Below are 26,575 nucleotides of genomic sequence, written 5' to 3'. Positions count from 1 at the left end.
ATGCATTATATTCCAAACTGGAACGGGCCGACAGGCTTCCCCAGCAAATCCAACAGAGTATCAACAACGCCAACGCCCAACGCACCCAACGCACCAGGGTCAGTCAAGCTGGTCAGCGAAGTGGAGTTGCTGCAGCCTGGCTTGAGGGCTTGTCTATTCATACGCTCATTCAACCAGATCATGGCGTCGGGAGCACCGACGATGTCCATGGCAGCGTGCTCGGACAAAATGTCGCGTTTGTATTCGACCGTCGCACCATTACTGCAGTAGTTCTGGACCAGAGTGTCGGTGTCATTGACCGGGCTGATCTCATCGCCAGCAGACTTGTACACGAACAGCGGGATCTTGGGCGTCTTCTGTCCCATGGCGTTGGCATCCATCACCTTGGCTGCGTCGGGCTGGGTGAAGATGTCCCTGTTCCTGGTGTAGTTGTAGACATCCTGGCCGAAGAACTGAAAGATATCACCAGTCAGACAGAGATGCTTGACCTTTTCAAACTCGGCCATCTTCTCGGGCACGATGTTCTCCTCGATCAACTTCTGGATGACGGGGTACTCGTTCGCCAGTCCCTGGATCCCAGAGGGAATCAACCCAGCAAAGGGACTCTTATTCGCAGCCTCAATCACAGGCAGAATGCGAGGCACTGTCCCTCCCAGCGCAGCACCGGCAATGTCCAACTCGGGCGCATAGCTCGGCTGCAACTCAGCCGCGAATCCAGACGCAAGACTGCCCCCCGAGTATCCCCACAGCGAGATGGTCGGGTGGTCTGCGATGTGGGTGAAGTTGCTGGACAGCTTCGCAGCACGGATCCCATCCAGCACCGCATGCCCAGACATAGTATTCGCGAGGAAAGTCCCCTTCGGGCCGAGATGGTCAGGCACCGTCACCACCCAGCCCTTTTCTAGCGCAGAAGCAATAAACACGAGTTCCAGCTGGGGCATGACGAGACCCAGTGGACCGTCTTCGGCGGCAGAGTGGAGTTGGAAAGCATACGACGGCGCACAGTTGGGGTTTGATGCATCTTCCGCAACTTGGTAGGAAAGCAGCTTGGTATAGTCTGCATTATGCGGGACGAGAATGGTCGAGACAGTGGCACTGGCATTGCCAAACGTGTCGGTGGTTCGATAGAGCAGCTGATGCGCGGCAGCAATGTTCACCTTGGCCAGGCTGAATGCAGAAATGGGATACGGAGGGGTTCTCGATCGGAGAATTGTTCCTGGGGCAGTGGATTCATAGCCCACGGGGGGAGTGTAGAACGAGTCATTCAAGGGGCGGACAGGAACAGCATCGCGAGAGTAATGCGATGGAAAGGCCAGAGTGAGAGGCAGGAGCAGCAGCTGCAGGAAGAGTAGGAAAGCCATGATTGCTGACTCTGGCCGAGTGATGATACAATGGCGTTGATCACTGGTTTTATACAAGAGTTGAAGCCCAAAAATGGCCAGGAATATCGCAATTAAAACAGCGCATTTTTGAGCTGAAAATATCCAGGTTGGATGTATTATTACGCTGGATTACAAAGTATATTACAATACCCTGCCCAAGGTAGTTAGCCCCGCAAGCACTGTGTGATATGATTGGACAATGCAATAATCGAACATAAACGAATACAGCCGAATACCAGCATCAAAACAACTCAATTTCCAACTATCGTATTCATCATCGTATTCCATCCATTTCTGCATCTACATGTGCTTAAAAGCACTGATGAAACCTCGGCTGCTCGAATCCCCTCTTTTTGGGCTGTCGATCACCGACGATCATCCCTCAAACGACCGTTGAAGAAGTCAAATGTGGAGAAATAATGCGCCCATCGGATCGGTGGCGGCTGCTATCCGTGGATTATATTCAGGAACGGAATTCAATTGCAGTTATCTTTACGGTCTAAGCATATGTTATGCTGGTGAATTATAAGTTGTGTGTTTCGCCATGTTTCACTCAATTTTGGTCATGGGTGCATTTAAATACCAGCATTCCTGGTAAATTCTGATGGTGATTAACATTGAGATAATCAAAATGTATCTCATAGGGCTGCTGGCTGCACTCCCCCTTGTGTCTGGCTTTTCCGATCCCAAGCATGCCTGCCAGTCGCTGTTGAAGTCGCATTCGAACGCCACTTTTTACTCTTTAACGCCAGAGTATATCGAGGCCAACACTGGTATGTCTTCTTCTATTTTATAAAATATATCTGACAAGATAGACTTCTACACCGCAAACGCCCATCTCAACCCCGCCTGTGTCTTCCAACCAACCACGCCTGAACAGCTGGCAGAAGGCATCAAAACCCTCGTCAAAGATGAGACGCTGTTTGCCTTCCGTGGTGGTGGCCACATGCCCATTCCGGGATACAACAACATCAACTCGACCGGCGTGTTGATCACCAGTGCTGGATTGAATCAGCTTGAGATTGGCCCTGACAACGCTACAGTCAATGTCGGTCCTGGGAATGTGTGGACTGACGTATACAAATACCTCGAACCATACGGCAAGTCTGTCGTCGGCGGTCGACTGGGTGTTGTTGGTGTGCCTGGATACATCATCGGCGGTGGTGTATCTTTCTTTGGCAATGAGTATGGATGGGCCTCTGCCATGGTCAACAGTTTTACAGTGCGTCCACCACCATCTCTACACCAATAGAGCTAATGAAGAATGTATAGGCCGTCCTGGCCGACGGATCCATCGTCAAAGCCACTGCCCACAACGAATACTCCGACCTCTTCTGGGCTCTCCGCGGCGGCGGCAATGCCTTTGCCCTCGTCACCAACTTTGAGATCCGCACCGTCCCCTCCGCCAAAGTCATGGTGGGCATGGCCACCTTCTCCGACGAAGTGACCTCGACGCAGTTCCTCGACGGCCTCTACGAATTCGGCATCAACGGCTCCAACGACCCCAAAGCCGCTGCCATCCCTCTCGTCGAGTACATCTCCGGCGCCGACAAACCCACCTACACCTCCTTCCTCTTCTACAACGGCGACGACGAAGACCCCGCCGCCCTGAAAGGCCTCAGCTCTCTCCCCACCAGCAAAAATACCTTCCAGCACCGCTCCATGTACCAATGGTCGACGGAGATGGACTCGGAGGTGAAACTCGCCTACAACCTCAAGCAGCGCTTCTGGGTCCTCCCCACCTACGTCAACCGCACCGCCATCTCCATCATCCACGATACCTTTACCGAGGCAACGAAAAACTTCGACCCAGGACTGGGCTTCTACATCCTCGGACTGGCCATCATGCCCGTTCCCAAGACCTTCTTCTCAGCCTCGCAGGTCAACGGCGGCGATCCCCAGGCCATCGACCCCAACAGCGGGCCTCATATCTGGGTGGAGGAGAGTTTCAGTTACCTCGGTAGCTGGAAGGACTCGGACGTGGATGACTTTTATCAAAAGGTGAATGCGAACATCACGACTCAGCTCAAGGAGGCGGGCATTCCCGAGAATGAGTTCTTCTATCTGAATGATGCGAACAAGTTGCAGACGGATGATGTGTGGGCGGGATATCCCAAGGAAAGCGTGGAGAGGCTGCAGAAGATTAGGAGCAAATATGATCCTGACAATGTGTATACGGAGTTGTTGCCGGGTGGGTGGAAGGTGACGGATGCGAACTGATATTTATATATAGGTAATGTGAATAAGGACTATTGCTTGATATTATATTTATCCATAATTATATTTCTATTATTTTAGGCGAGGTGTGCTATGTATGCCCATGCATTAGTTTGTTGTTGGTGACGTATGCTTTTTTTAGCTTCTTCAAGGAATCCACTCTGTTTGTGTGGGTATAGCCTCATATTACGGCCCTCAGGTTGATTCATGTTTTTTCTCATAGTAGGAGCAACTACAGAGTTATAAATGCAGAACTTATTCAAATAGATGTTACTTAAATTGGTATAGAAGATATATTAATCAGATCTCAATATATGCCCGGATAATCATATAAGCCCCGTCGGACATGGTATGCAGATGCAGTTAGTCTACAGGATGGATGCATGAATAGCCCACTTTACAGCAGAAATTGCCACTTCTGGATAAACATCTGAGCACATCCCGTATTATTTCAGATGCTTGATGCAGCGTAAAATCTGAGTAAGAACTGGAGGAAAATTAAACACCCAAAGTAGAAATGATCTGCAGATCAGGATCTAGTTCGTGCGACTTGATTGGCCAATCAGACTGCAGGATGCACAGCCTTGTACACCCTCCACCAATCAACAGCATCACAGAGGCTGTGCACGCTAAACGAGATGATTCTGTCTGCCAGCCTTGTCGTCTTTCTTTTCTCTTCTTCATCCCCTTCTCTTGTCTGCTCGACAGCTCTGTCTGCCGTCAAAATGGCCTCAACAGCGACAAAAACAACATCAACATCCACAACAACAATCAAGACCGACGCTTCGTCAACCCTCATCGGTCCTCTCACCACCACTTTCTCTCCTCCCAGCTCTTGCTTCAACTATTTCCTGCCCACCAGTGTCGACCCGACGGGAGTAACATCGTGGTGGCTCAATCTCGGCCCTCTCAAGACCGCCGACTGTCTACCTCCTGGCTGGGGAGCTTCAGCCTGGTATTCCCCGGCAGTATGTCCCACCGGCTATGCGGCCATTGTCGACAAAATCGTCAACAGTGAGACCCAAGCCGTGTGCTGTCCAAAGTAATTAGTCCACATACACCAGATAGAGCTTCACTAACAACCCATAGCTTCGACGGCCAGACCTATACCACCCGCAGTCAACCAGACAACAGCGCCGACTTTGCCTACTGGCACTCGACAGAGCGATGCTATTCGCTTCAAACCACCGGCACCTCACTCATCAACGTGACCAGACCGGCCCTCGACGATGCAACCACCAGTGAATCCACCAAAGTAATGACATCCGGCGAACTCGTCAACGCCTTTGGTATCTCCGTCCGCTGGAAGGATGGCGATCTTGCAACTGCCCCTGCGACGGTCTCAGCTACCCCCACCGCCACAAGCTCCTCCGAATCATCTTCCTCCCCCATTTCCGCCTCCAACACAGGTCTATCCAGTGGCGCAAAGGCAGGCATCGGCGTTGGTGTTGCCATCGGCGCGATCGCCATCATCGCTTTCGCACTGGCTTTCTTCTTCCTCCAGCGAAAGAAGCGGAAGGCCGCGGCCGTGCCTGCGGGTCAACCATACATGGGAGGTCCAGGTTATTACGCCCCTGTGTACGAGCAGCCGTCGCATATGGATGAGCTGGCTGCTGCTAGGCAAAAGGCCGCTACTGCGTATTATAAGCCTGAGCTGTCTGGGGATGCGGTGAATACTATGCAATCGCCGCAACCGGCTGAGCTTCATGCACGGACGACGCCGGTTGAGATTGATGGGGGGAATGCGCGATAATCTCGGATTGGTGTTGCGGGGGTGTGGACATGTTCTTTTCTTGTATATAAACGAATACCCGATACATAATTAGCGAATAATCATGACTTGAGACAAGCAATCTTTCTTTGTAATTGAATATCCTGGGGTAAAAGTACCGCAAAGTAAATGTACCGATACCGCGGTTCAAACTCCATACGGCATGATCATCGATGATCTAGAACGTGTCACTATCCATACTGCCGCATATCGGCTATACCCCGCATCCTTGGAGAAGCCAAGTCGGCTTTATGATATCACGTACATACCATATAACGTCACATTATTCATTTCAAAATAGCACAATCATACCAAAATGAATCAGAACAACTCAATTGTCTATCCAAAATGGTTTGGGGGAAGTGCATCGTGTATGGCGGTGGTTGTCTCTCATCCGCTGGATTTGAGTAAGTGATATATAGATATATATCGGACTATATTAACCCGAACAGTCAAGGTTCGCATGCAGATGGAGTCCAAGACAACACGGACGGGAACTTTGTCGACTGGTCTTCGCATTATCAGAGCAGAGGGAGTACTTGGCTTGTATAGCGGGGTATGTTTATCTATCTATATCTAATGCATGGCAATACTTATTTTTTAGTTATCTGCAGGATTGACACGACAGCGTATGCCACTCTCACCCTTATCCTCATCATACTAATAAACAGTAACCTACGGCTCCGTCCGCATCGGCCTCTACGAATCCCTCAAAGACTACACCACCAAACACAACATCCCCGCCTCGCCCCCCATCCTCGGCCTCCTCGCCGGCCTATCCGGCTTCGTGGGCGCCATATTCGGCAACCCCTCTGACATTGGCAACATCCGCATGCAAAACGATGGCTCGCTACCACCTCACGCCCGGCGGAACTACGCGCACATCTTCGACGCGTGGAAACAGATCTACACACAAGAAGGGTGGAAAGCGTTCAGCCAGGGGCTATGGCCGAATGCGTTCCGGTGCGCGATGATGACGAGCTGTCAGCTTGCTTCGTATGATAGCCTAAAGGGGGTGTTGATGCGGGTGAGTGGGTTGGGGGGCGATCATGCGGGTGTGCATGTGTCGGCGTCGTTGTTGGCTGCGTTGGTTGCGACGACGGTTTGTAGTCCTGTTGATGTGGTCAAGACGCAGTTGATGGGGGCGTCTGGGAAGGAGGGGATTGTTGGGGTTGTGAGGGCGTTGATGGCGGGTGAAGGGGCGAGATGGATATTTCGTGGATGGACGCCGAGTTTTGTGCGATTGGGGCCGCAAACGATGGCGACGTTGATTTTGCTGGAGCAGCATAAGAAGATATATAGAAGTATGGGGGTGGGAGTGCCATACGGTATGAGCATGTAGTGTGGATATAGCTGCCAAGGAATAGACTGTTATACTTCAAATTCAAGATAGGCTACATGCTCGGTACTTCATGACAGTGGACCCATTTTGCCCAGACGCCATTCGCGGGGTAATTCTGGGGCCCCGGATTCTATATTCCTTTTTCTGTCTATATAAACCCGTCAGTCCGTCTTGTTCAATTGGTTTTTTTCATCAACATCATGCTTCGCGGTCATTCCCTCCAGTTAGCCCAAGTCGCCCTCGTCGTCTTCCCCTGCTTCTTCCTCTTTGGATACAATCAGGTCGACGTCGGGGGTCTTCTCTCCTATCAAAGCTGGACGGAAGCATTCCCCCAGATTGACACCATCCACGCCACCGATGCCACCGAATCCCACAGATCCGTCATCCAGGGCGTGTATGTATCCTCGTTCACGCTTGGAGGTGCAGTGGGATCGCTATCCTGCTCCCTCATGGGCGATGTTCTCGGTCGTCGAAAGACCATTTTCCTTGGTGCGATTCTCACCCTTGTTGGTGAGCTGATCTCGTGTACTTCGTTCCATCTGCCTCAATTGCTGGTCGGTCGGATCGTCACTGGTCTTGGGGTGGGTGTGTTGAGTACGATGGTGCCTGTTTGGCAGTCAGAGTGTTCTCCTGCTGTCAATCGGGGGAAGCATGTTGTCATTGACGGCATCTTTATCACGAGTGGCTATGCTGTTAGCCAATGGGTCAATTATGGCTTCTCTTATATCGACCAGCATTCTGTTTCGTGGAGAGTTCCCCTGGCCATCCCGTGTGTCACGTCTCTCATTCTCCTTTCATCCATCTTCTTCTTCCCTGAATCTCCTCGCTGGCTTGTCCGTGTTGGCAGAGGTGAACAGGCTGCTCAGATTCTCGGAAGAGTCAAAGATAAAGACCCTGAGAGTGCCGAGATCCGACAAGAAGTGGCTGGAATTGAGTTCTCACTGGAAGAAACAGCACGAAATGCAGCCTCGATCAAGGACATCTTCACCATGAAAGACGGCAAGCTCTTCTACCGCTTCATGCTGTGCATCGGTCTACAATTCTGGATCCAAATGACCGGCGCGAATGTCATCAGCACCTACTCGACGACCATCTTCCAGCAGAATCTGGGCTTATCCAGCGGTCTCTCTCGCATCCTCTCCGGAAGTGCCTTGACCTGGAAATTCCTCGCATCGTTTGTGGCTTTCTTCACGATTGACCGGTTTGGACGACGCAAGCTGTTCCTGTTCTGTGGAACTGGCATCACCCTCTGCATGATGTCAATGGCCATTACATCCTCCTTCTCGAGCAACAACCACGGCGCTGCAATCGGGAGTGCCTTCTTCCTCTTCCTGTTCAACTTTTTCTTCCCCATCGGCTTTCTGGGCCCGAGTTTTCTCTACTGCACTGAAGTGGCCCCGATTCGACTGCGGGTGGCGATGACTTCGATTTCGACGGCGAATCACTGGCTATGGTGTGTCTTTTTGTCCAATATTCAGAATGAATGCTAATAATGTAGGAACTTTCTCGTCCAAATGGTCACCCCTATCGCGTTGTCGGAAGTGGGTTTTAAGTACTACATTCTCTACACCCTGATCGGCATCACCTTTCCCACCACCGTCTATTTTATGTATCCTGAAACAATGGGCCAGAGCTTGGAGAAACTGGAGGACTTGTTCCAGCAGGATTTGTCGGTCTTTGAAACGGTGCGCATGGCGAATAAACTGGCCAAAATGCCCGTGTCGGAGGGTGTCGCCGAGGATCTCAAAGCGCAGATGGAGCAGATTGAAGACACAAAAGCTGTATAACCTCATATAACGTTATAAATCAATAGATAAATCAAACACAATCAATTCGGTGAAAAACCAACTGCCCGAACCACTCGGCCTCTCCCCCCGAAACACACCCTATAAATCCCTCCATCCCCATCGGCTATTGCATCATCATACAGCCGAGCATATACCCGCATATAGCCGACTCCATGATGCCACCGACTTTTATACCCCCCGAGTCGGCGTTTCCCTTTCCCACCATCTCTCCGTCTGCTATCCACCATATTCCCGATCTAACTTATTCCATCATGGCCGATGAAGCGACCCGGCATGTGCGCACGCGCGCGAAAAAGGCCTGCATCCCTTGTAACCGACGGCGCATCCGGTGTAATGTGTTGCAGATGCAGCCGTGCCAGAATTGTGTGGCGATGAATGCACATTGCGAGGTGGGGGTATCGAGGCGGGGGAAGTACGTATCTATCTATATATTATTTTTCTTGGTGTTTTAAATATAGATGTTAATGGGTGAAGATATCCACGCCATAAAGCCGCCCGGCAACGCACGCCGGCGTCGGATGTTTCGCCGTCTAGTCTGCATGACGATGGAGCGTCGATTGCCAGTCCGGTGCAGTCGTTCAAGGATCATCAGTCTGTTCCTATTCCTGCTCATCCAGCTGGAGTAGTGCAGACTGTCTTTCTGGGTGAATCTAGTCCATTGACATGCATGATTGACGAGGGCCGACGATCTCCAGATCGGGGATATACTCATGCCCTGCAAAAGACAAGACTTCATTATCCTATTCCAGCTCGACTGGAGACAACTGCTCGTGATGAATCGATACATGCGTATAAGCTAAAGACAGAAGAGAATCTCCAGCGCGATGGTGCATTTTCATACCCGCCAATCGACACACAAAAGACACTGCTGGAAGCATACTTTACGTGGTTCCATCCGTGCTTTCTTATCCTCGATCGTGCGTCTGTCTACAAATCCTATACAGATGGGTCTATCTCTCCTCTTCTTCTGCAGTCGATGCTTTTTATCGGCGTGAGTCTCTGTACAGATACCGCATTCGCGAGTACAGAGTTTCCGGTCCGCTATTCAGCCAAGTTCCTCTTTTACAGTCGCGCAAAGGCGATCTACGATGCAGACTGGGAGACGAATAAAGTCATTAAACTGCAGTCGATGTTCATGCTGAGCTTTTGGAGGGGAGGGCCGTCAGAAGAACGCGATACGAGGTTCTGGCTAGGGATTGGGATTAGTCTTGCTCAGAAACGGGGGATGCATATGATGTAAGTTTCTGATGGGATATAGGATATGAAGCTGACCATGAAGGTCAAAATTGTCATTTACAAGTCCCGCTGAGGAGAAGCTGTGGAAGAGGATCTGGTGGGCTTTATATGTGAGTCCTTTCCCGTGATGGATGAATGTATACTTATGATAGATTCGCGATCAACAAAGCTCGGCTGCACTTGGATTGCCCCCGAGGATCCGTGATGAAGATTGCGATGTCGCCATGCTTGAGCCTGAGGATATCCAGGAAGACGAGGCAGTGGATGATCGGATATTCGGGGTACAGACCGTCGAGCATGTCTACTACCCTGTTGAAATGGCCAAACTGGCAAGAATATGTATGTCTTCCCCTCGTCTATCCTTCAGTACTAATTGAACAGTACGTGCCATCGTGTCGAATCAATATCTCCCCAATCAATCAACCTCTGCTCCCTCTCGAGCAACTCTCCATCAACAGCTGCAATCATGGGAGTCGAATCTCCCGTCTACAATGAAACTCGATAATAAATCAACACCAGGCGCAATATTCCTCGTCGGTCTACTCCATATGACATATAACAATCTCTATATCCTCCTCTACCGCTCCCTCTTCCTCCAACCCCCTTCCACCCCGCATGAAGACAACGGCCACATCGCCCTTGAAGCAGCCACGAAAAGCACCCGCATCATTGAAGACATGCTCTCGTATAATCTCGTCCAACACGGACCTACCCATCTGTATGTGCCATCAAATCCAAAGAATGACATGTTGCTAACAGGAAATGTAGAATAACCCACGCCTTCTCAACCCTCTGCATCCACACCATCAACTGCTGTCGCACAACAGGCACATCCCGCAAACTAGCCGAGCACCGCGCCCGTCTATGCCTGCTGGGTCTCCAGGAGTTGCAGAAATCATGGGATTTGGAGAATTGGGTGCTGGATCTTTTCTTTCGGTGTTTGGATGATGGGACGGCGCGGAATTTGCGACTACAGGATGCGTCTGCTGAGGTCGGCCAGGAAAATGCAGACGAAGAAAATGTTATGCCGGATGTGAGGACAGGACAAGATGGGAGTGTGGACGTGCACAATGTCACTGGGGACCTGGCAGCACCGCAGGATTGGTATGGGTTGTTTAATTTTACGGATGATTATACGGATGTGTTGGCGTCGTCGCAGCCGGATGCGTTGAATTTGCAGAATTTGGAGTTTCTATATAGGTTTCTATAGTCATAATCAAGTCAAATACAAGGTCTAGTGGCATAAGTCGTAAAGGTCACAGTAACACTGCTGGGTATCGGGGCATCTGTATTTTCGTTAGTATTTTTTCATCTATCAAGATAGGAGACCTACGAAACATAGTCCTCCATGAAGATAACATGCCACACCATCTCCAGCACCGACCCGATGGCGAAATTATGCAGCGACGAAGTCAACGCCCACTCGCGCATCTGGATATACTCTTCCCGCGACCGTTGACGGATTCGCTCTCTACTCACTGCAAACTGGCCACAGCATACACCCCCTACTTCCCTGGGGACTTGCTCGATAGGGATACGGAAGAGGTCCGCGTAGAATGTTGCAAAATCTTTATACACGATGTTATGCTTGGATGTGTACTCTTCATCAAAAGGACGGACTGCAATCGGACATCCGGGGCGATGATCGCAGCGGAGATTCGAGTAGCCTTTGTCTTTGATTGCTTGTGGGCGGAGTCTGGAGAGAAGGTTAGATGTGGTTGTGTCGCCGATGTCGTTGTGCCATTGCTTGGCGGATGCGTGCATGAAGGCTGTGATGTCGGCGAGATTGTCGTAGTTGTCGATGATGTGTGTTAGATAGGCCATTCCCTCGCGGCCTTTATTTGCCGGGACGGGGATGAAGCCGTCTTCATTGTCGACGGTGTAGATGTATGGTTTCCATCTGGGGGGTTAGCCTGCATTCTCTGTGGACGATGTCATCTTACCGAATAGAATCAGTCCAGGAGACATTCTCATCTCGTGTTTTTGCCAAAACTAGTGCTTTGGGCGCATTTGGAGATTCAATTGGATCTACACGGTCAGTAAACATCAACAGAACTCCATCTGATGGGACACACCCAACGAAACGAGATCGTTATTCCTCAATTGCGACACGAGCATCAACAGCAGCGATCCCAGCAATGCTATATAAAGCACAAAGAAACACCACGAGCGGCGCAGAAAACCGCGCATGCACTCGTCCAGCATGGGCCTCATGATGATCCTCGAGAGCGGATCTCAAGTCTCCATGATGGTCGAGTGTCGGAAGAAAACAGCTCACTGGGTTTGGCAGCGGGGCTAATCCAGCTTTCGGGCGAATCACAGCCAGCCATTCTTAGTGTGGCTGAGCCGTTTGTCTTGGTCTGCTGTGATTGGCTGGACGCGATATCAAACATGCAGGAGCGGCAGGTGGGTCCGCCCCACAGCTGCTGCATTACCTAACAATCTCACCGGTGATTTCACCTGGAGGGGTATTGCATTATTGCCCCTCTTCTCTTTTTCTCTTTTCATCCCCTCATCACCACCAAGACTCAGTCCAAACAAGCAATTGACACCTCAACAACCGCCAAAATGGTCTACAACATCGTCGTTCGTACGTATCCCTCATCGCTTCCCTCCCACCATTCAACCACTAACCAATGCGTACTAGACATGCGCGCAAAGCCCGACCAAGAATCCATCTCCAAGCTGCACGCCAAACTCCTCGAAGCCTCCGCCGTCTACTCGCAGGACAAGGAGACCCTCTCGTGGTTCGTCATGCAGTCCGTCCACGACCCCCAGGATTTCTGCATCGTCGAGCGCTACCTCCACGAGAGCTCGCAGCAGTACCACCTCAACAACCCCTACTGGAAGACCTTCGACCCCTACGTCATTCCTCTGCTTGAGAAGGAGATGGACCTCAGACGCTTTGAGGAGTTGGAGCCTAAGAAGGAGTAAACTTGGAATGGGATATGGTATAGATATCGTTGTACTGTAGCTGGTCTCGTGTATTTGTCTATACAATAAAGTCATAAAATAGAGTTTCTGGTCATTCTTATTGTCCATTTTCACTGGAGGCTGTTGGATGCTATTTAGTACTCCGTATGAGTCACTGAGATAGGCAGCAGCTTCTAGCTTATCAGATGCAGCGGGCTGATCTTGCCGCTTCAATCGTTCTTCATCCCGGTGGGTCTAGCATGGGGAGGTACTCTGTCGACTCTCGCAAAGCCACAGCTCCCAGCTGCCACCTGCTTTCTTCAGGTAGCGGAGCACGGCCTGGGCTGCCATTCTACCATGTGCCGTATCTGATGGTCCAAGACCTAAAAGCCAAAGTCCGAGTGCCGCGCCTCATCATTCTGAACCAGACCAGAAGATAGCGGATGCGAACATAGTCCAAAACTCGCCCTTTCCCTAACTGAGGCGCCATCGCATACTTCAAAAACAGGTCGTCCACGAAATCTGGAATGATCAAGTACCGAGAAAGCAGACGGTAGATCGGGTGTGCCCAAGTGTGCATATGCGTCTCCATACCAGAGTTTGTCAAAAAAGAGCTAGTAAGCCGCTACGGACGCATTTTCAGGGTCCCATGGCCGTGATGAATTGTCTTTGATGGCAAGCCCACGCATTACGCGTCGCGTTTTGCTGTGTACGCCATCAGCGCCTATGACGATGGTTCCATTATAAATGCTCCCACCGGCGCATGTCACTTCCACACCGGTTGTGTTGGATTCGCTGTCGACTAGTATCTTGCTCGTCAATACATTCTCGTACGCTGTTTCAATCAACTGGGCGCGGTAAAAAGCAACGGGCCCGTAACCATGGCTGGAAAATGGTCAGTCAAGCATCGCAATGGGGTTATGCAATCGAATTTGCTTCTATCCGACCATAGCGTGGGCCTTCTTTGAACACGTAACCAACTGCGGTGAAGGACAAATGGTGATGAAGCTTGCCTCGCACAGGTAACAGTGCGTCCAAAATACCAACCTGATGCATGACTCTGAATGTATGAGGGTAGACCACTAGACTGGCGCCTTTAGAAGCTAGCCATGGATTCATTCTGAATGTGGATAATGATCGTCTGGATAATATACGTGCATCCGGTTGTTTGATACTACTACTATGTTTCCATATTCCCGGCACACATAGAAGGGCCGAGTCAGTCGTGGCCCTGGATCCATGTCATGCGTTTTCTCCTATCGCATCATACTCAAACCCTTCTAGAAATTTAAAAAAAAAAAAAAAAAAAAAAAAACATGAATGCCTATCATAGTGAGCCACAACTTCCAACGGATCTTCCAATATCAGTATGTAATTTTCCCACTCAACTTTTGCTCGACAAGAGTACCGCGACGGAGAAGATCATGGATTGCTAGAAACCCAATGTCAGTTGAGATATAGCCCTTCTAGGCTTCCCACGCCCACTGGGGGAAGCTATACCTTCAGGGGGGGCAGCCATAGGAGCACAAGCCGGGACCTTGCGATATGTAATTGGAGTCGGTGGAATCCGAATCTAGGGAGTTTTCTCTCATTTAGCCCAGTCATAACTTTGCAGATCTCACATCCGACTGCAACATTAGTATCAGCATTACATTATTCTCTTCAAAATCCGCATAAAGCAACTCCGCGTTTTCCTGAAGATGCTTCAACTGATTCTCCAAGTCGTTTGTCTGCGACGAGATGCCAAACAACGATAACCGATACTTTTTAAACAGCGACTTGCAGTTGTACCATTTGACCGATGATGCGGGGATGGTGAAGTTATATTTCACCAGCGAGTCTATAAACTCCATGTGTATGAAGGCTAGGAACAGGCCGTGTTCGGCACATTGTGAATTTTGTCTCGAGGCATTGATGAGTCGCCCGTCAGACTCGGCTCGACGAGCATACTCTTTGAGGGTATTTCTGATCCTGTACCTGTCCAGTCTGTTGCTGTCCAGGTTGACTGCGATGTTCTTGATGATGTCGGCTAGGTTGGATAATAGCTCAACTGCTGTTGTGGTCTGTTCGCACATGTTTGCAATATGACGTACACTCGGCATAATATATATTGATATATTATCGTCAAGTCGTTGGAGTATCTCGACGTTTTATGAACTCTTCGCATGAATGGGTACATGACTAAATAATGACACCATAGACTTAAGGGCAAGGGATCAACAGGAACAAACCAAACAATGGATTATTATATTTGGCCACGTTACATCATCACTTGCCTCTATGGTGAAAGGCTCAACAGCCAGACTATGGCGCAGCCTGACCATGGAAGAACAACTTTTGCACACGCCAGTGTTTGTTTTTGGACAAACAGAATAGGCAAATTCCAACGGTACCACCCCGGCCCAGCCCTCGTCCACAAAATCGGGGCACTTGGGCTATGTGGGCCCCCGACTTTTATAGCGAATTAGCCTGGTACATGGATAACTTTAAATTTGTCCTGTCTGACATCCGCTATCACTGGGACTTTTCTAATATGGCTGTGCTTATATTTATATATCTTAACCTGGGGAATGTGACTATCATGTTTTCTCCATGCTGTGGGCTGAACCATGTGTGAAAGAGACTCTCCTCTACCACACTTCTAAGGAGGAAATGGATTTTGACACGCAGCTTATTAGTCGTGACTGGCTAGTGAAGTAGGGGTGGAGGAGTATATGGGGTGTTGGATGACATGTGCTGGGAAATTAGATATTAGACTATTGGCCTGATGTGAGCGGACTTAAAATTGAGCATGATGCGGATCGTGATTTGGTGAATGGGGATGCACTTATGGAAGAGGGATGTTGGTGAGCCGTTTTCTGTTTGGGGACCTCGGGTTCTTATTGATTTTAAAGAGAAAGGAACATGATTATATTGATTGACTATATGAGAGACACGAATGCAGGTGATTACTCGACAAGACCAACAATTCTACCAGACACATGCGATCCCTTTTGTTAGAGGTCAATTGATTCTAAACTGACCAATAGGAGAATTAAGAAATTCGTCATCCAACCAGATCAAGTGACATCATCACCATAAAACCATCAATCCCATCCCAAATGACCCAAATGATTCAACATCTCAATATCTAACATCAATATCAAAATGCAAGCAATCCGCGTTCATCCATCTTCAACCTCTCCCTCTTACTCCCCCTCCAACCCCGCGCCTCCATCTGCCCTGCATCTCGACAACATCCCCATATCTAAACCCTCTCAACGTGGCGACTTGCTAGTCCGTGTAAAAGCTTCAACTGTGGTTCGGGATATGCTCACATGGCCTGAAACCTATCAGCATGAATATGCCATCCCGGGTAATGACTTTTCGGGCATAGTTATTGAAACTTTCTCGGATGGGAGATTTAAACCTGGAGATGAAGTATTCGGCATGGCCAACCCAGATCGCGGATCGACGTGGGCCGAGTACGCTATTCTCAAGGAGAGCGAGGTGGCGTTGAAGCCCAAGACCTTAACGTGGGAGGAGGCGGCTTCGTTACCGTTAAGTGCGCAGACTGCGGTTGAGGCGTTCCAACATGCGGGTATCAATGTCGATGGAGGTGCAAGGAAGAAGGTGCTGATCACCGGTGCTGCTGGAGGAGTAGGCATGTATCTGGTGCAGATCGGTGCCATTGCTGGAGTGCATGTTGTTGCCGCGACGAGTTCGAATGCGCGGAATGAGGAGTTTCTGAGGGGTCTTGGTGCTAGTCAGGTTGTTGAATATGGGGACTTGCACGCGAGTGAGAATGAGTTCGATGCTATTATCGACACAGTCGGAGGAGAGATTCTGGAGAAATGCTGGTCATACGTCAAAGGCAACGGAGCATTGATATCAGTCGATTCAGCCAGCTTCGACTTCGTCGCCGAACACAAAGAACGAGGCTTGCGTAGAGAGGGAGTAAAAGCTTTGTTCTTCATCATCAAGGGTGATAGCCATAACTTACAGAAACTAGCGAACTGGACGGATTCAGGAAAATTGAAGCCATTCATCGTGGACAGCTTCCCCATATCACAAGCACAACAAGCATACGAGTACGCCAGCGGACGCTATTCAGGCCGAGGAAAGGTTATCATTACAGTCTAATAGCTTCTAAATACAGTCTAGTGGCGTCTAAATACAGTCTAATAGCTCTAAATACAGTCTAATATTTCCTCCCGAGAACGCTCAGTAAAACAGCACGCAGTTTCATCCTGCATTCAGCATCACTTAATATCTCTGGGCATCTCCAGGCCACAACACGATCGGGTCGCACGAGGACGCATCCTGTTTCGTCGACGTTGCGGATTCGTGCCCAGTCAAAGTAGACGTCTTCGTAGTCTTGTCGGAAGCCGATCGAGTATGTGTTGACGGTTATATTGAGACTTTGTGCAACGTCTGCTGCTGCTGTCTTCCACCCTTCGCCACCAATACCAGTCAGAATGGTGAAAGCACCCTTTCCTGCGAGGTCAATTGTGGAAATCCGCTCTATCGGAACCGCATTGTTGAGCCACACATGAGGTAGACGGCATCCTGGATATGTACTCCGGGTTAATGTCAAGACGGCGTTATCAGTAGGATGTTCCTCTCTAAACGACATCTTCTCATCTGCAGAGTAGACAGCCGAGCTCTCGTAATGCTGACCCATCTCCTCGCCGAGTGCGTGGTATTCATGTGTTGTTTCTTCAATTGCAGCTTGGAGAGCTTCACGACGAGCTCGTCCTTCTCTTGTCGGTAAAGTCAGTTCGTGGAGTGCTTCTTTTCGCTGGCCGATAGTCGGCAGATCAACTCCAAGAGCTTGCCAGACTGGGCCGTGATGCCGGAATGATTGGTTTGCGCGGGTGACGACGCTGTGGCCGACGGGTTGGCGTTCAATGGAGTATGTATCGAGGAGAGAGGGTGATGCTTGGCCTGGTCTTGTTAGATTGTACAGATATATGGAGAATATGGAGAATACCCTTGACAACATAGGCAACCTTCCATGCGAGGTTATACGCATCTTGTATACAGGTATTCGAACCGAGTCCATTCGACGGCGGATGACGATGAACAGCATCACCAAGGCAGAATCTAAAAAGTCAGTATCCATCAAGTCAACAGGATATAACACTTACATCTTGCCCTTGGAGTATGTCTTCGCAACAACCTCATTAATCCTCCACTTGGACACACCCAACAACTCCACCGGAATCGAATCATCACCAAGAAACTCTTTAACCCGATTCAACCACTCCTCATCAGTCGGTTTAGTAACCAACTCAGCCTGCCGATCAGGAAGAACAATAAACAACCACTCGTCCCACGGCTTCACCATACGCGCTATACACGCCCACCCAAACACCGGATGTGCCCGGTCCGGCTGGAGCAGCCAGTGCAGATTCCCCGTTCTATACTGCATATACTGCGACAGGTCAGCTTTGATGTGCACATTGAACGCAGTTCCCTGGTCTGGTCGGATGTCGAGAGGGAGATCGAGCTGTTGGAGGACTTCGCTGCGTGCTCCATCTGCGCCGAAGAGGTATTTCGAGTGGATTTTGTACTGTGCGCCGGAAAGGTTGTCTTGGAGGGTTGTCGTGACACCGGTTTCATCTTCGGTGAATTCTATAAAGGTCGTGTCGAAACGGCAGGTGAAGCCGTTCAGTGTGGCGTATCGAACGAGAGTTGGTTCAAGGAGGGTTTGGGGGAGGTCGACGGAGTCGCATGGGCTGGCTGTTTCGTAATCGCCCTGAAGGGTCAGTATGCTTTATTTCTTTTGAGACGGAGATAGACAAACTTTTCTTTTGGGATCGTGGCCCCAGGAGTGGATGCGGGCGTATTCCTCGCCGGCCATGCTGTATGCCCATCGCGTATGCATCATGTTGGATCCGTTCGAGGCGAGATGGTTACATTCTTTTTCTAGGCCGATGTCTCGGAGGCATTCTATCATGGTTAGTATTGTTGTTGATTGTTAGGTAGATTAACTCACCCATGGCTGCCATGTTGGTGATGTGTGCCCTTGGTGTGTCTGCATTTGTTGGGCTGGCGCTGACCATTATGCCACGTATTCCTGTTTTCATGAGCATTTATCATGGGATACGAGGAGGTAATATACCATAAGAAGCAAGAAAACATGCCAGCGACGCCCCAGCAGGCCCAGTGCCGATGATGAGAACATCAGTCGACACGCTGTGGATGTGTCCATTCACCGAGGGGATTCTCATTTTGACAACTGAGAAAGATGGAGATAAAGTGAAAAAAGAAAAAGACAGAGCTGTCATGACAGCTGGACTTTAATTTATAAGAGTAAGACAGCTACGATAACAATAGGGGCATGTGTGAGTCTGAAACAAAAATGTATATCCCCCACTATGACAGGGGCTGTAGATCGTGCCATTTGGCAGTTTAATTAATCAATCTGCTCGATAACACAGGGCCTACCTTGAGGTGAACAAGCAAATACCGGCATGGTAATTGAGATCTTCCGGTGGGATGGCAAAGTCAACTGTGCCGCTGGCGGTCTGATCGCGATGCCTCGTTGTCATTACAGACACTGAAGTTACTGAAGCAGCACACGAAGAAATCAAAGTTGATCTGCGACAGGCCTTCTGTTTCAAGACCCCGGCTAGCCTGCTAATGAATATCCTCCTAGTCTGCTCGTCGAGAAGCCGTTGGTGGGGGCTGTGTCGAATATATGACGGCCCACTTTATCAGATCGGCCATCTTATCTGATAATCAGCGTCGGCCGCGAAGGTCGGCAAGTAAGTCACGCATTGTCACGTTATGCAGAGGCATGCGGGGGATATTGGTTAATTGCGCATGAGACCAGATGATCTGCAGCCAAAAGCTGGATTCCAGCCCTGCAGGCCCATCTTGGCTGTGTCCATGACATATGCCATGCATCGACAAGGTTTGCCAATATTCAGTGTTCTTATAAACGTCGACACCGATGCTGTTCATGTTTATTTCATTCTATCCAGACACCCTCCATCCAGTTCATCATGTCTGATACCAAACTCGGCTTACTCATAGCCCGTCGTTCCTCTCAATCAAACCCCGACAGTACGTTCACGTCACACTTCCTACAACATATAATAATCCCAGCGAATAAAACAGCCTCAATATGGACCTTCCTGTCTCAGTTGTGGCCAAATAACTCGCAATCTCCCCCCTCGCCTATACATTCACGGGCCCAAGGTTCTCCCGCATCGCCTACAAATCCATTCTCTACATCGCCGGCGGCATCGGAGCGATCATCAAATGGTTAAGCTTTAGGCTATCGAGGAGGGGAGGCACGCATAGATTGCCATTTTGGGTGATGCGGTGGACGATCCTGACGTATGCCTTAATCGAGGATGCGGGATTTGATCAGATAAGATAGGGAATTGACACTGCATATGTCTATGATTTATCCATAAGGATTTGTGAATAAAATACCTTCTATTTAATTAAAGGTTGCATTTAATTGATAATGTAAGTATTAGGATAATCAGACTGACGGAACTGTCCCGTCCAGCTAAGCCTTCAGATCTGCATGAATATCCACTGCCCACGTCGTCATCCAAGAAACCTAATTTACTCTTCTCTGCCTTAAGCTTTGCTCGGCAGGCTTCTCTCGGCAATTATTGGTATTGTTAGTGTATGTTTCGACTCTACGGGTGGAATTATAGTAAACTGTTAGTCATAGTTCCCGCATCCTGCGTGTTAACGACTGGCTTTTTCGAATGTCCGTTCATGATCATCAAGGGTTTACAGCATTTCAAAGCCGCGTTCGCTGTATTCATTGTGCCAGTCATGCATATCTGATTATTTAGTGCGATTACCATGCCCCTCGTTCAGCAAGTATCAAGGCGACTGGAAATCGGGTCCAGCATATCGACAGAGAACAAATATGGATAATCCAGGCCACAGCTCACCAGAGGTTAGCTTGGAAGCTGCTGGTAGAGTTCTTTATATCCCTTCTCCCAGAGTATTATTTATGGTTCTATCCAGGTGTGATACTATTCTAATCACCCCTTCTATGCGCGTTATGATGACGTATCACCCACCCCTACTTTCGAATGTCTGACGCGACGTCCCCATCTCACCTTCACCATCCGTGATGTATGCTGCATCAAGATGTTTCCCGAAAAGATCAGTTCATTGCTTTCCGGTCCAGCCAAGGAGGACGACGAAGACTGTCGATCGGATGTGGAAAAGGGAACAGCGACAGCTATGACAGAGTCCGAAAGCAACATAGAAAAGAAGAACAAAGGCTGGTTTCAACGATGGTATATCTATCCATGACCATTTAAATAGATGTCCTATGAAATGCTGAACGTTTGCTCTATTCAGGTTGTTTGAAGGCATAGATGGCGAGATCCTACGGACCGTACGACGGATTGAGGTACAAGTAACGTGAGTGCTGATTAGACGAAGATTCAACCGACATGAACTGATAGACATCCATGGGCTGCAGTGAGGAGCAGGAAGCAAGAAGGAAAGTCGAACGATTGGAAAGAGACAAGTACTGGCTGAAAAGGGAGATTGAGCGGTTGGAGAACAAGGTTGAGTATGAAAAAAGTACCGCCAAGACTTGGGAACGTCTAAATAATCTCTCGGAGGATATGGCAACGAAGGCTATCAAAGCCCTCAAGGAACATCGAAAGAAATGTTTGACCGAGTGAGATAGGGCCATCTTGGTCATTTGTCTGATTTTGCCTCGATGCTTCAGAAGTGCATCTGCAAGACTGTTTGTAAGATTTAGCTAGAAAATGGTCAGTATTACGGATATTCCCTCGTGGTCTATGCAGATGTCTTTATCTCTTTGACTACCTAGACACGTTACCATAACGTATTTTCTATTTTGTTTTCCTGTCAATTCTTGACACATATTCATGCAGTAAGGAAGTATCTATTATCTATAAATATTCCACAATAATCCACCAAACTGGGCCAGATATGGAAAAGGGTACCTGATACCTCAATGGGTACCGCAGAAACACACAAGAATCCCCTAAAAGGAAAGGCCGGTTAGCCCTAATAGGCTTTGGAGATACTTTCGATAGGATCAAGACTGCACGATGAGCATCATCGATCTCTCTTTGCAACATGGAACTGGAATCATCTGCTGTGGGGACAGGCAGGTAGGCTTCCTGTTCTGGACTTCACCAGTCAGGGCCACAGAAACAAAAAAAACACAGCACAGCGCCAAGGAACGAAAGTTGTTGGTGCTGATTTGTTCTGATTTGTTCTGATCCGAATGATCTGTATGATCTGAATGATGTGAATGATCTGTATGACACCAAGTTATCTGCCCGGTCTCTATCATCTCCTCCTAGGATGCTTCTTGCTTCTTTACAAACCGCAAACACCATCACCATGCTTAGCGCATCTGAGATCATATCGCTGGTTTTAGCCTCCGTCACCTTCATCTTCCAGGTCTATGACCTTCTGCCTTTTGTAGGGAAATTCCTTGTACCTTCTTGATTACATATCTCTTATTCAGTCTATTCCAGGGCACAAACGGAGAGATCTTGGAGGGAATTGGCAGCATCAAAACCACCCTTGGCAAAAAAAGGTATCAATTTGGAATGAATCATTATTGATAGAGTATATACTGATGGTGAGCCATTGAGCTACGGGGCACATGTGAACAATCAATAGCTAGACAGTATCATGTAAGTGCCGTTGTAGACTCGGGGTGGCATAATACACTGCCCCCTTATATAGCAGTACTTTTGCTGTAGATGACAAAGTATACCAATTTTTACCGACTGCGCTGCGTAATCACAGCTGCAATCGCTGCACAAGTATTTCGACCTCTCCAGGTGAATGGGGTATTTCAATCCCCGAATGCATGTTCTTCGATGAATCGTCCAAGCGTGCGTGGCGTGCGTGTGCGTGGAGGTATGGATGCAGGAACGCAGCCATCAACGCCGATCAGGGGGCGGGTTGGGTGCGTCCTGCACATCAAATTTGCGTTGCAATTATTGCGTTTCAATGATAATCAAATTATCCAATACCTAACCGTAGTATCCGATGTTTTCTCGGTTATCATCGACTATCCGTCCGTATCTGCGATGCGTGTTAGCAAACGAAAAGCCCACTTGGGGGAAAGACCTACTCCAATAATAATCGGAACATGTAAACCTCCATATTTGCTTTTGTCAGGGAGGTTTTCGCCCAGTCGCGTCCAGCGCTTGCCATGTGTCTCGCAATCTCCTGTCCCTCGGCGTCGTTTTCAAAGTACCGAATCAACTCGACATACTCGGTTGTTTCATGGCTGACGGGGACATAGTGAACCCATGGAATCAGCGTATCTGCATGCCATTCCTGGAAATACGCCAGCTTCAACGGCAGACTGTTACTGCGCAAGAAGGCGTAAAATCGTCCACTATAGGCATTGCCGTCCATGTCGAGCAGATACCGGAACTTCCAGGCATCCCCTTGGTTGTCCAAGTGGGCTAGGTCGAAAAAGGCCAGTTGATCGTTGCAGTCTCCCTCGGCGCACTGCTTAACCTCGGTGAAATTGGTGTTGAAGAATTGCTGGTATTCCACTGCGGCCACGTCTGTGCGCTCCCATCCTTTCTTGCCGTGGGCTTTGCAGGCGCTTGTTTCGTTGGCTTCTTGGTATATCTGCGTTGTGTTCCAGGGATGTGCCAGTTTGGCGATGACTTGTTGTCTGAGCTGATTGCGCCACGCGCCCAAATCACTATATCCAGAAGTTGTCGATCCACGCCAATACATCTGGGGGATCTTGTCTTCCCAGTTGACGGCGAGGTCATCGTCGTACACGGTTTGGTCTCCATAGTACCAAGGCGATGGGTATGGGATATCCTGAGAGGATGACAGCTTGGACATGGAAAAGACCGGGGACAGCTCCTGCGTGATTCTGCAAGAATTGGGCCGGTCGAAAACTCCTAGACGATGCCGCAGTGACGGACTCTGACAGATATCGCCAAATGCCGTGTGGTTGGAGATGAAGCCCAACGGGCCCAATGCGAAATCGGTGGAATTATCCGTGCCATCGCCGTCGAGGCTTCGGGCTGGAGAATCGACAGGACAGGAAAGCCGCAAAAGCAGCCATGTCTCCTGGCGATCGATTTGAGCGAAACGCGTCTGATTCACCCGCTCGATGGGTTCTGCCAGTTCCTTGGGCGTACGCGAAAAGTTCCCCTCCGGCTGCCTGTTCGAATTCAGCCGGAACTGAGCCTCGCGGCCTCTCTTCACCATCTGGTCCAACTCATCATGCGGAACAACAACTCGAGGCTCATCATGCGCATTAAACCCAAGATCCATATCCGGCAACCATTGCGAAAACGTCTGGATCATAGCCATCGTCGCAGAAGGCTGAAAGTCTCCCTGGCCATCGCTCAGGTAAATCGGCGCGCCCTGTCGCACAGAAACCCCCATCAGCCCATTATCGCGACCCAGATTCTCCCTCGCCCGCGCGCGCAGAACACTCGGCTTAATACCCCAGAACGGCAGAAGGGAGTGGTAGATCGTATCGTATTCGTCGATGAGGACCGTATCGCGGGCTTTGGCGAATTCGTACCACTTGTCGAAGTTCGGGGGCGGGGGCATGTTGTATCGTCGTTTGTATTCGGTAACGGCTTCTGAGAGCGACTTTGATTGTCGTTTCACGGTCGCGTTGAACGTTTTCTCGCTCTCGGTCGCCAGTCGCAGCACGGGGTGATCGCAGGGGGCATCTTCGGAGAGGGGGAGGGGTTTGTAGAGAATGGGGACGCGGGGATCGGCGAAGGCGAAGAGGATGAAGAGGATGAGGACGGCGGGGATGGCGACGATGCACAGTCGGTTGGCTCGAAAGAAGCTGCTTTGGGGTCTTTTGGAGTTTGTCGCAACAGAAGAGTATCGCTCGTGCCGTTGCCATGGGAGGCCGATGTTGTCGAGCTCGAGCCATTGCGCCAGTTTGCGAAGCCGTATTCGCAGACTGCGCAATGCGACCGACATTGTGTCAATTCCGTGGTGTTCAATCACAATAGCAGATGTTGACAATAAGGAACGGACATGATTAAGAGTAACGACAGAAAACGAGGGATAAAAGATCTGGACTTTTTCAGTCAGGAGAATCGACGAAAATAGGACGGGGCTTGGATCCATTGGCTGGCATTGTGTGGTGTTTGACCCACGGCCGATCGCTGGATTTCCAGGGCGAATCACCGGAATGGAGGCGTTTTGGGGGCCAGAAGCATTACCGGTTGTGGAAATAAGGAAGCCATTCCGACACACAGACTGTCCCTGCGTGGATCGCCACTAGGAATTGGTGATTGTGGGGGTTTCTAAATTTGAGGGTTTCTTCATTCTCTGGATTTTGAAAGGCATCATTAATATTTATTTTTGTCCATCACCTGAGATTTTTATCATGGTTGTGGATGGTGGCATTGTCGATCTCGGAATATATATTGGTAGTCGCCGCAGCTAACCATGGTTCACAGGATATGTAGTGAAACAAATAACAATATATTTTCAATACCCGTCCAAACCCCTACAAGTCAATTGAATTATTTAATGAAACTGGCCAAACTTTCTCATAAACCAGACAATGCCAGAGATGCAGTATCTTTTGCAGTCGAATTGACGCCAATGCAAACGGGACGTTGATCACCATCCTTCAGATCAGCATACAATCCTTTGTCGCAGTCCGCGCCAACCCACGGATTCCATGAAGTCAATTGCTGAAGACTGATGCGTGTGTCATCCGTGATATCCTTGCAAAGATAGGCTGAGAAGTTGTTAGTATATCCAAGCAAAATGGGATGGGTAAGAGCTTACAGCTGCGATCATAGCCATGGATGATGGTGAAGCACGAACAGCTGCCAACTGTGCCAGGGTAGCCATGATCAACAGGAAGACATTGTGTATTATTTTGATTCCCGGCTAGTCATGGGTTAGTCTTGTAAGGATATGTCGAGGTTAGACGTACAGTCATAGTGTGCCATTGCTAGCACAGTAGCTGAAACCCGGTTGAAGAGCGCATGGGTTGACAAAAGCCAAACTTGGGTTCCAAGACAGAAAGGCTTCGAGTGGCACAGCACAGATATAGGTGCCTGCGAGACTTTGAATGTTGCTGCATATCATATTGATATTAGGTTTCCAAACCAGCAGATCACTACCTTCTAAGCCACAGTGTGCTGCTATAATGCTGTCACAAGTATCGTCGTAGTCCACGAGATACAATGGACGAGGGGCTGGGAGACAAAGAGGGCCGACAGCCTGGAGATTGGAGCAGGATGGACTCAAACCGCCAGCATTGACTATACCCAACGTTGATACATTGTGGGTGAGAGAGATGGAATTGCAGGTATCATTGGCCTTGACTGGATATGGACTCGAGCAAGTTGGCGTGTATGTAGGAACAGGCGAAGCTGTAGTTGTGGGATTCAGCGCGCAGGACGGAGGTGATGTGAACGGATATTTGGTGGCAGAGCAACTTGAAGTAGCAGATTTGAAATCTTCAGCAAATCCATCGTCGTATCCAAAGGGTGAATTGAGCTGGATCTGAACAATTCCAAACATGCAGTCGGAGCAGTTCTGAGCGGCAGTCAAGCGGGACTGGTTGAGGAACGAGACGAAGATTTCATCGCAGAATTTCCCTGAAGATCTACCTTTATTAGACAGGTTTAAGATTAGTGGGGAGAGAGACTAACGAATCCTTTCGGCACGATAGATCGTAGGTGTAGATATACCGGTTGATGATGAGTGTTGCAGGCCAATCTTGCCCATCGTAGGAAATAATGTCAGTCTTCTTACAGGCGTCAGCGATTGTCTTCCGAACGCGTGTGAGGTTGGGTCGAGTAGCAACCCTAGCCATTTTCTACTTCTTCGAGACGCAGTGAACTCTGCTAAGAATTCCCTCTAATAATTTAAACGGCCGATGTCTGACACTAGGTTTAAGGGGTTTCTGAAACGAGCA

At 49.3% G+C, this 26,575-nt stretch overlaps 15 protein-coding genes across 15 annotated transcripts; 8 read left to right on the top strand and 7 right to left on the bottom strand.

The window, feature by feature from the left end:
* Nucleotides 1-5: 5 nt before the first annotated feature.
* ASPWEDRAFT_55432 (putative secretory lipase) lies at nt 6-1,361 on the bottom strand (the record flags this gene model as incomplete). The annotated part of the gene is made up of 1 exon (XM_040838207.1): nt 6-1,361. One exon carries the CDS (start codon nt 1,359-1,361, stop codon nt 6-8), a length of 1,356 nt encoding a protein of 451 aa, XP_040683588.1.
* On the top strand, nt 1,299-3,602 carry ASPWEDRAFT_733609 (FAD-binding oxidoreductase; the record flags this gene model as incomplete). The annotated part of the gene is made up of 4 exons (XM_040839317.1): nt 1,299-1,317; nt 1,422-1,495; nt 2,194-2,604; nt 2,655-3,602. 4 exons carry the CDS (start codon nt 1,299-1,301, stop codon nt 3,600-3,602), a joined length of 1,452 nt encoding a protein of 483 aa, XP_040683587.1.
* Nucleotides 3,603-4,324: 722 nt separating this feature from the next.
* ASPWEDRAFT_177641 (uncharacterized protein) lies at nt 4,325-5,352 on the top strand (the record flags this gene model as incomplete). Its single annotated transcript, XM_040831694.1, has 2 exons — nt 4,325-4,641; nt 4,689-5,352. 2 exons carry the CDS (start codon nt 4,325-4,327, stop codon nt 5,350-5,352), a joined length of 981 nt encoding a protein of 326 aa, XP_040683586.1.
* A 334-nt stretch (nt 5,353-5,686) lies between these two features.
* On the top strand, nt 5,687-6,742 carry ASPWEDRAFT_63355 (uncharacterized protein; the record flags this gene model as incomplete). The annotated part of the gene is made up of 4 exons (XM_040838696.1): nt 5,687-5,777; nt 5,823-5,930; nt 5,979-5,999; nt 6,042-6,742. The coding sequence occupies 4 exons, from the start codon at nt 5,687-5,689 to the stop codon at nt 6,710-6,712; spliced, it is 891 nt and encodes a 296-aa protein (XP_040683585.1). The 3' UTR covers nt 6,713-6,742.
* Nucleotides 6,743-6,912: 170 nt separating this feature from the next.
* Nucleotides 6,913-8,499, top strand: ASPWEDRAFT_55429 (uncharacterized protein; the record flags this gene model as incomplete). The annotated part of the gene is made up of 2 exons (XM_040838206.1): nt 6,913-8,165; nt 8,211-8,499. The coding sequence occupies 2 exons, from the start codon at nt 6,913-6,915 to the stop codon at nt 8,497-8,499; spliced, it is 1,542 nt and encodes a 513-aa protein (XP_040683584.1).
* Nucleotides 8,500-8,771: 272 nt separating this feature from the next.
* On the top strand, nt 8,772-10,966 carry ASPWEDRAFT_122225 (Zn(II)2Cys6 transcription factor; the record flags this gene model as incomplete). The annotated part of the gene is made up of 6 exons (XM_040829141.1): nt 8,772-8,932; nt 8,995-9,756; nt 9,800-9,866; nt 9,909-10,095; nt 10,138-10,474; nt 10,525-10,966. 6 exons carry the CDS (start codon nt 8,772-8,774, stop codon nt 10,964-10,966), a joined length of 1,956 nt encoding a protein of 651 aa, XP_040683583.1.
* Nucleotides 10,967-10,990: 24 nt separating this feature from the next.
* On the bottom strand, nt 10,991-12,001 carry ASPWEDRAFT_165653 (DUF3431 domain-containing protein; the record flags this gene model as incomplete). The annotated part of the gene is made up of 4 exons (XM_040829912.1): nt 11,832-12,001; nt 11,700-11,784; nt 11,090-11,656; nt 10,991-11,042 (listed from the first exon to the last, which is right to left on the bottom strand). Exons 1-4 carry the CDS (start codon nt 11,968-11,970, stop codon nt 10,991-10,993), a joined length of 843 nt encoding a protein of 280 aa, XP_040683582.1. The 5' UTR covers nt 11,971-12,001.
* A 263-nt stretch (nt 12,002-12,264) lies between these two features.
* Nucleotides 12,265-12,783, top strand: ASPWEDRAFT_143920 (putative quinol monooxygenase). The gene is made up of 2 exons (XM_040829453.1): nt 12,265-12,346; nt 12,404-12,783. The coding sequence occupies exons 1-2, from the start codon at nt 12,325-12,327 to the stop codon at nt 12,688-12,690; spliced, it is 309 nt and encodes a 102-aa protein (XP_040683581.1). The 5' UTR covers nt 12,265-12,324; the 3' UTR covers nt 12,691-12,783.
* Nucleotides 12,784-13,574: 791 nt separating this feature from the next.
* Nucleotides 13,575-14,103, bottom strand: ASPWEDRAFT_46651 (uncharacterized protein). The gene has a single exon (XM_040836811.1). The coding sequence runs from the start codon at nt 13,786-13,788 to the stop codon at nt 13,588-13,590; it is 201 nt and encodes a 66-aa protein (XP_040683580.1). The 5' UTR covers nt 13,789-14,103; the 3' UTR covers nt 13,575-13,587.
* Nucleotides 14,104-14,182: 79 nt separating this feature from the next.
* Nucleotides 14,183-14,758, bottom strand: ASPWEDRAFT_46649 (glyoxalase family protein). The gene has a single exon (XM_040836810.1). The coding sequence runs from the start codon at nt 14,742-14,744 to the stop codon at nt 14,271-14,273; it is 474 nt and encodes a 157-aa protein (XP_040683579.1). The 5' UTR covers nt 14,745-14,758; the 3' UTR covers nt 14,183-14,270.
* Nucleotides 14,759-15,816: 1,058 nt separating this feature from the next.
* On the top strand, nt 15,817-16,791 carry ASPWEDRAFT_121617 (NADP-dependent oxidoreductase; the record flags this gene model as incomplete). Its single annotated transcript, XM_040829095.1, has 1 exon — nt 15,817-16,791. One exon carries the CDS (start codon nt 15,817-15,819, stop codon nt 16,789-16,791), a length of 975 nt encoding a protein of 324 aa, XP_040683578.1.
* Nucleotides 16,792-16,849: 58 nt separating this feature from the next.
* Nucleotides 16,850-18,884, bottom strand: ASPWEDRAFT_55424 (uncharacterized protein; the record flags this gene model as incomplete). The annotated part of the gene is made up of 6 exons (XM_040838205.1): nt 16,850-17,595; nt 17,642-17,754; nt 17,799-18,409; nt 18,458-18,603; nt 18,650-18,730; nt 18,776-18,884. The coding sequence occupies 6 exons, from the start codon at nt 18,882-18,884 to the stop codon at nt 16,850-16,852; spliced, it is 1,806 nt and encodes a 601-aa protein (XP_040683577.1).
* Nucleotides 18,885-20,778: 1,894 nt separating this feature from the next.
* Nucleotides 20,779-21,326, top strand: ASPWEDRAFT_188303 (uncharacterized protein; the record flags this gene model as incomplete). The annotated part of the gene is made up of 3 exons (XM_040832218.1): nt 20,779-20,930; nt 20,995-21,057; nt 21,119-21,326. 3 exons carry the CDS (start codon nt 20,779-20,781, stop codon nt 21,324-21,326), a joined length of 423 nt encoding a protein of 140 aa, XP_040683576.1.
* A 1,338-nt stretch (nt 21,327-22,664) lies between these two features.
* Nucleotides 22,665-24,612, bottom strand: ASPWEDRAFT_121624 (uncharacterized protein; the record flags this gene model as incomplete). Its single annotated transcript, XM_040829097.1, has 2 exons — nt 22,665-22,716; nt 22,766-24,612. 2 exons carry the CDS (start codon nt 24,610-24,612, stop codon nt 22,665-22,667), a joined length of 1,899 nt encoding a protein of 632 aa, XP_040683575.1.
* Nucleotides 24,613-25,190: 578 nt separating this feature from the next.
* ASPWEDRAFT_177630 (uncharacterized protein) lies at nt 25,191-26,473 on the bottom strand (the record flags this gene model as incomplete). The annotated part of the gene is made up of 5 exons (XM_040831693.1): nt 25,191-25,384; nt 25,435-25,539; nt 25,586-25,729; nt 25,788-26,263; nt 26,310-26,473. The coding sequence occupies 5 exons, from the start codon at nt 26,471-26,473 to the stop codon at nt 25,191-25,193; spliced, it is 1,083 nt and encodes a 360-aa protein (XP_040683574.1).
* Nucleotides 26,474-26,575: the final 102 nt, after the last annotated feature.

The sequence above is a fragment of the Aspergillus wentii genome (assembly GCF_001890725.1).
Source record: "Aspergillus wentii DTO 134E9 unplaced genomic scaffold ASPWEscaffold_10, whole genome shotgun sequence".
Lineage (NCBI taxonomy): Eukaryota > Fungi > Ascomycota > Eurotiomycetes > Eurotiales > Aspergillaceae > Aspergillus > Aspergillus wentii.
Note: the sequence above shows the minus strand (reverse complement) of the source record. Positions and strands in the feature narration are given on the sequence as shown.

Excerpts from the sequence above, each read along its gene's own strand:
- ASPWEDRAFT_143920 (XM_040829453.1), top strand. The coding sequence starts at position 12,325 with ATGGTCTACAACATCGTCGTTC. Across the intron at positions 12,347-12,403 it reads GGTCTACAACATCGTCGTTC|ACATGCGCGCAAAGCCCGAC; the intron begins GTACGTATCCCT and ends AATGCGTACTAG.
- ASPWEDRAFT_46651 (XM_040836811.1), bottom strand. The coding sequence starts at position 13,788 with ATGAATCCATGGCTAGCTTCTAAAGGCGCCAGTCTAGTGGTCTACCCT.
- ASPWEDRAFT_46649 (XM_040836810.1), bottom strand. The coding sequence starts at position 14,744 with ATGTGCGAACAGACCACAACAGCAGTTGAGCTATTATCCAACCTAGCC.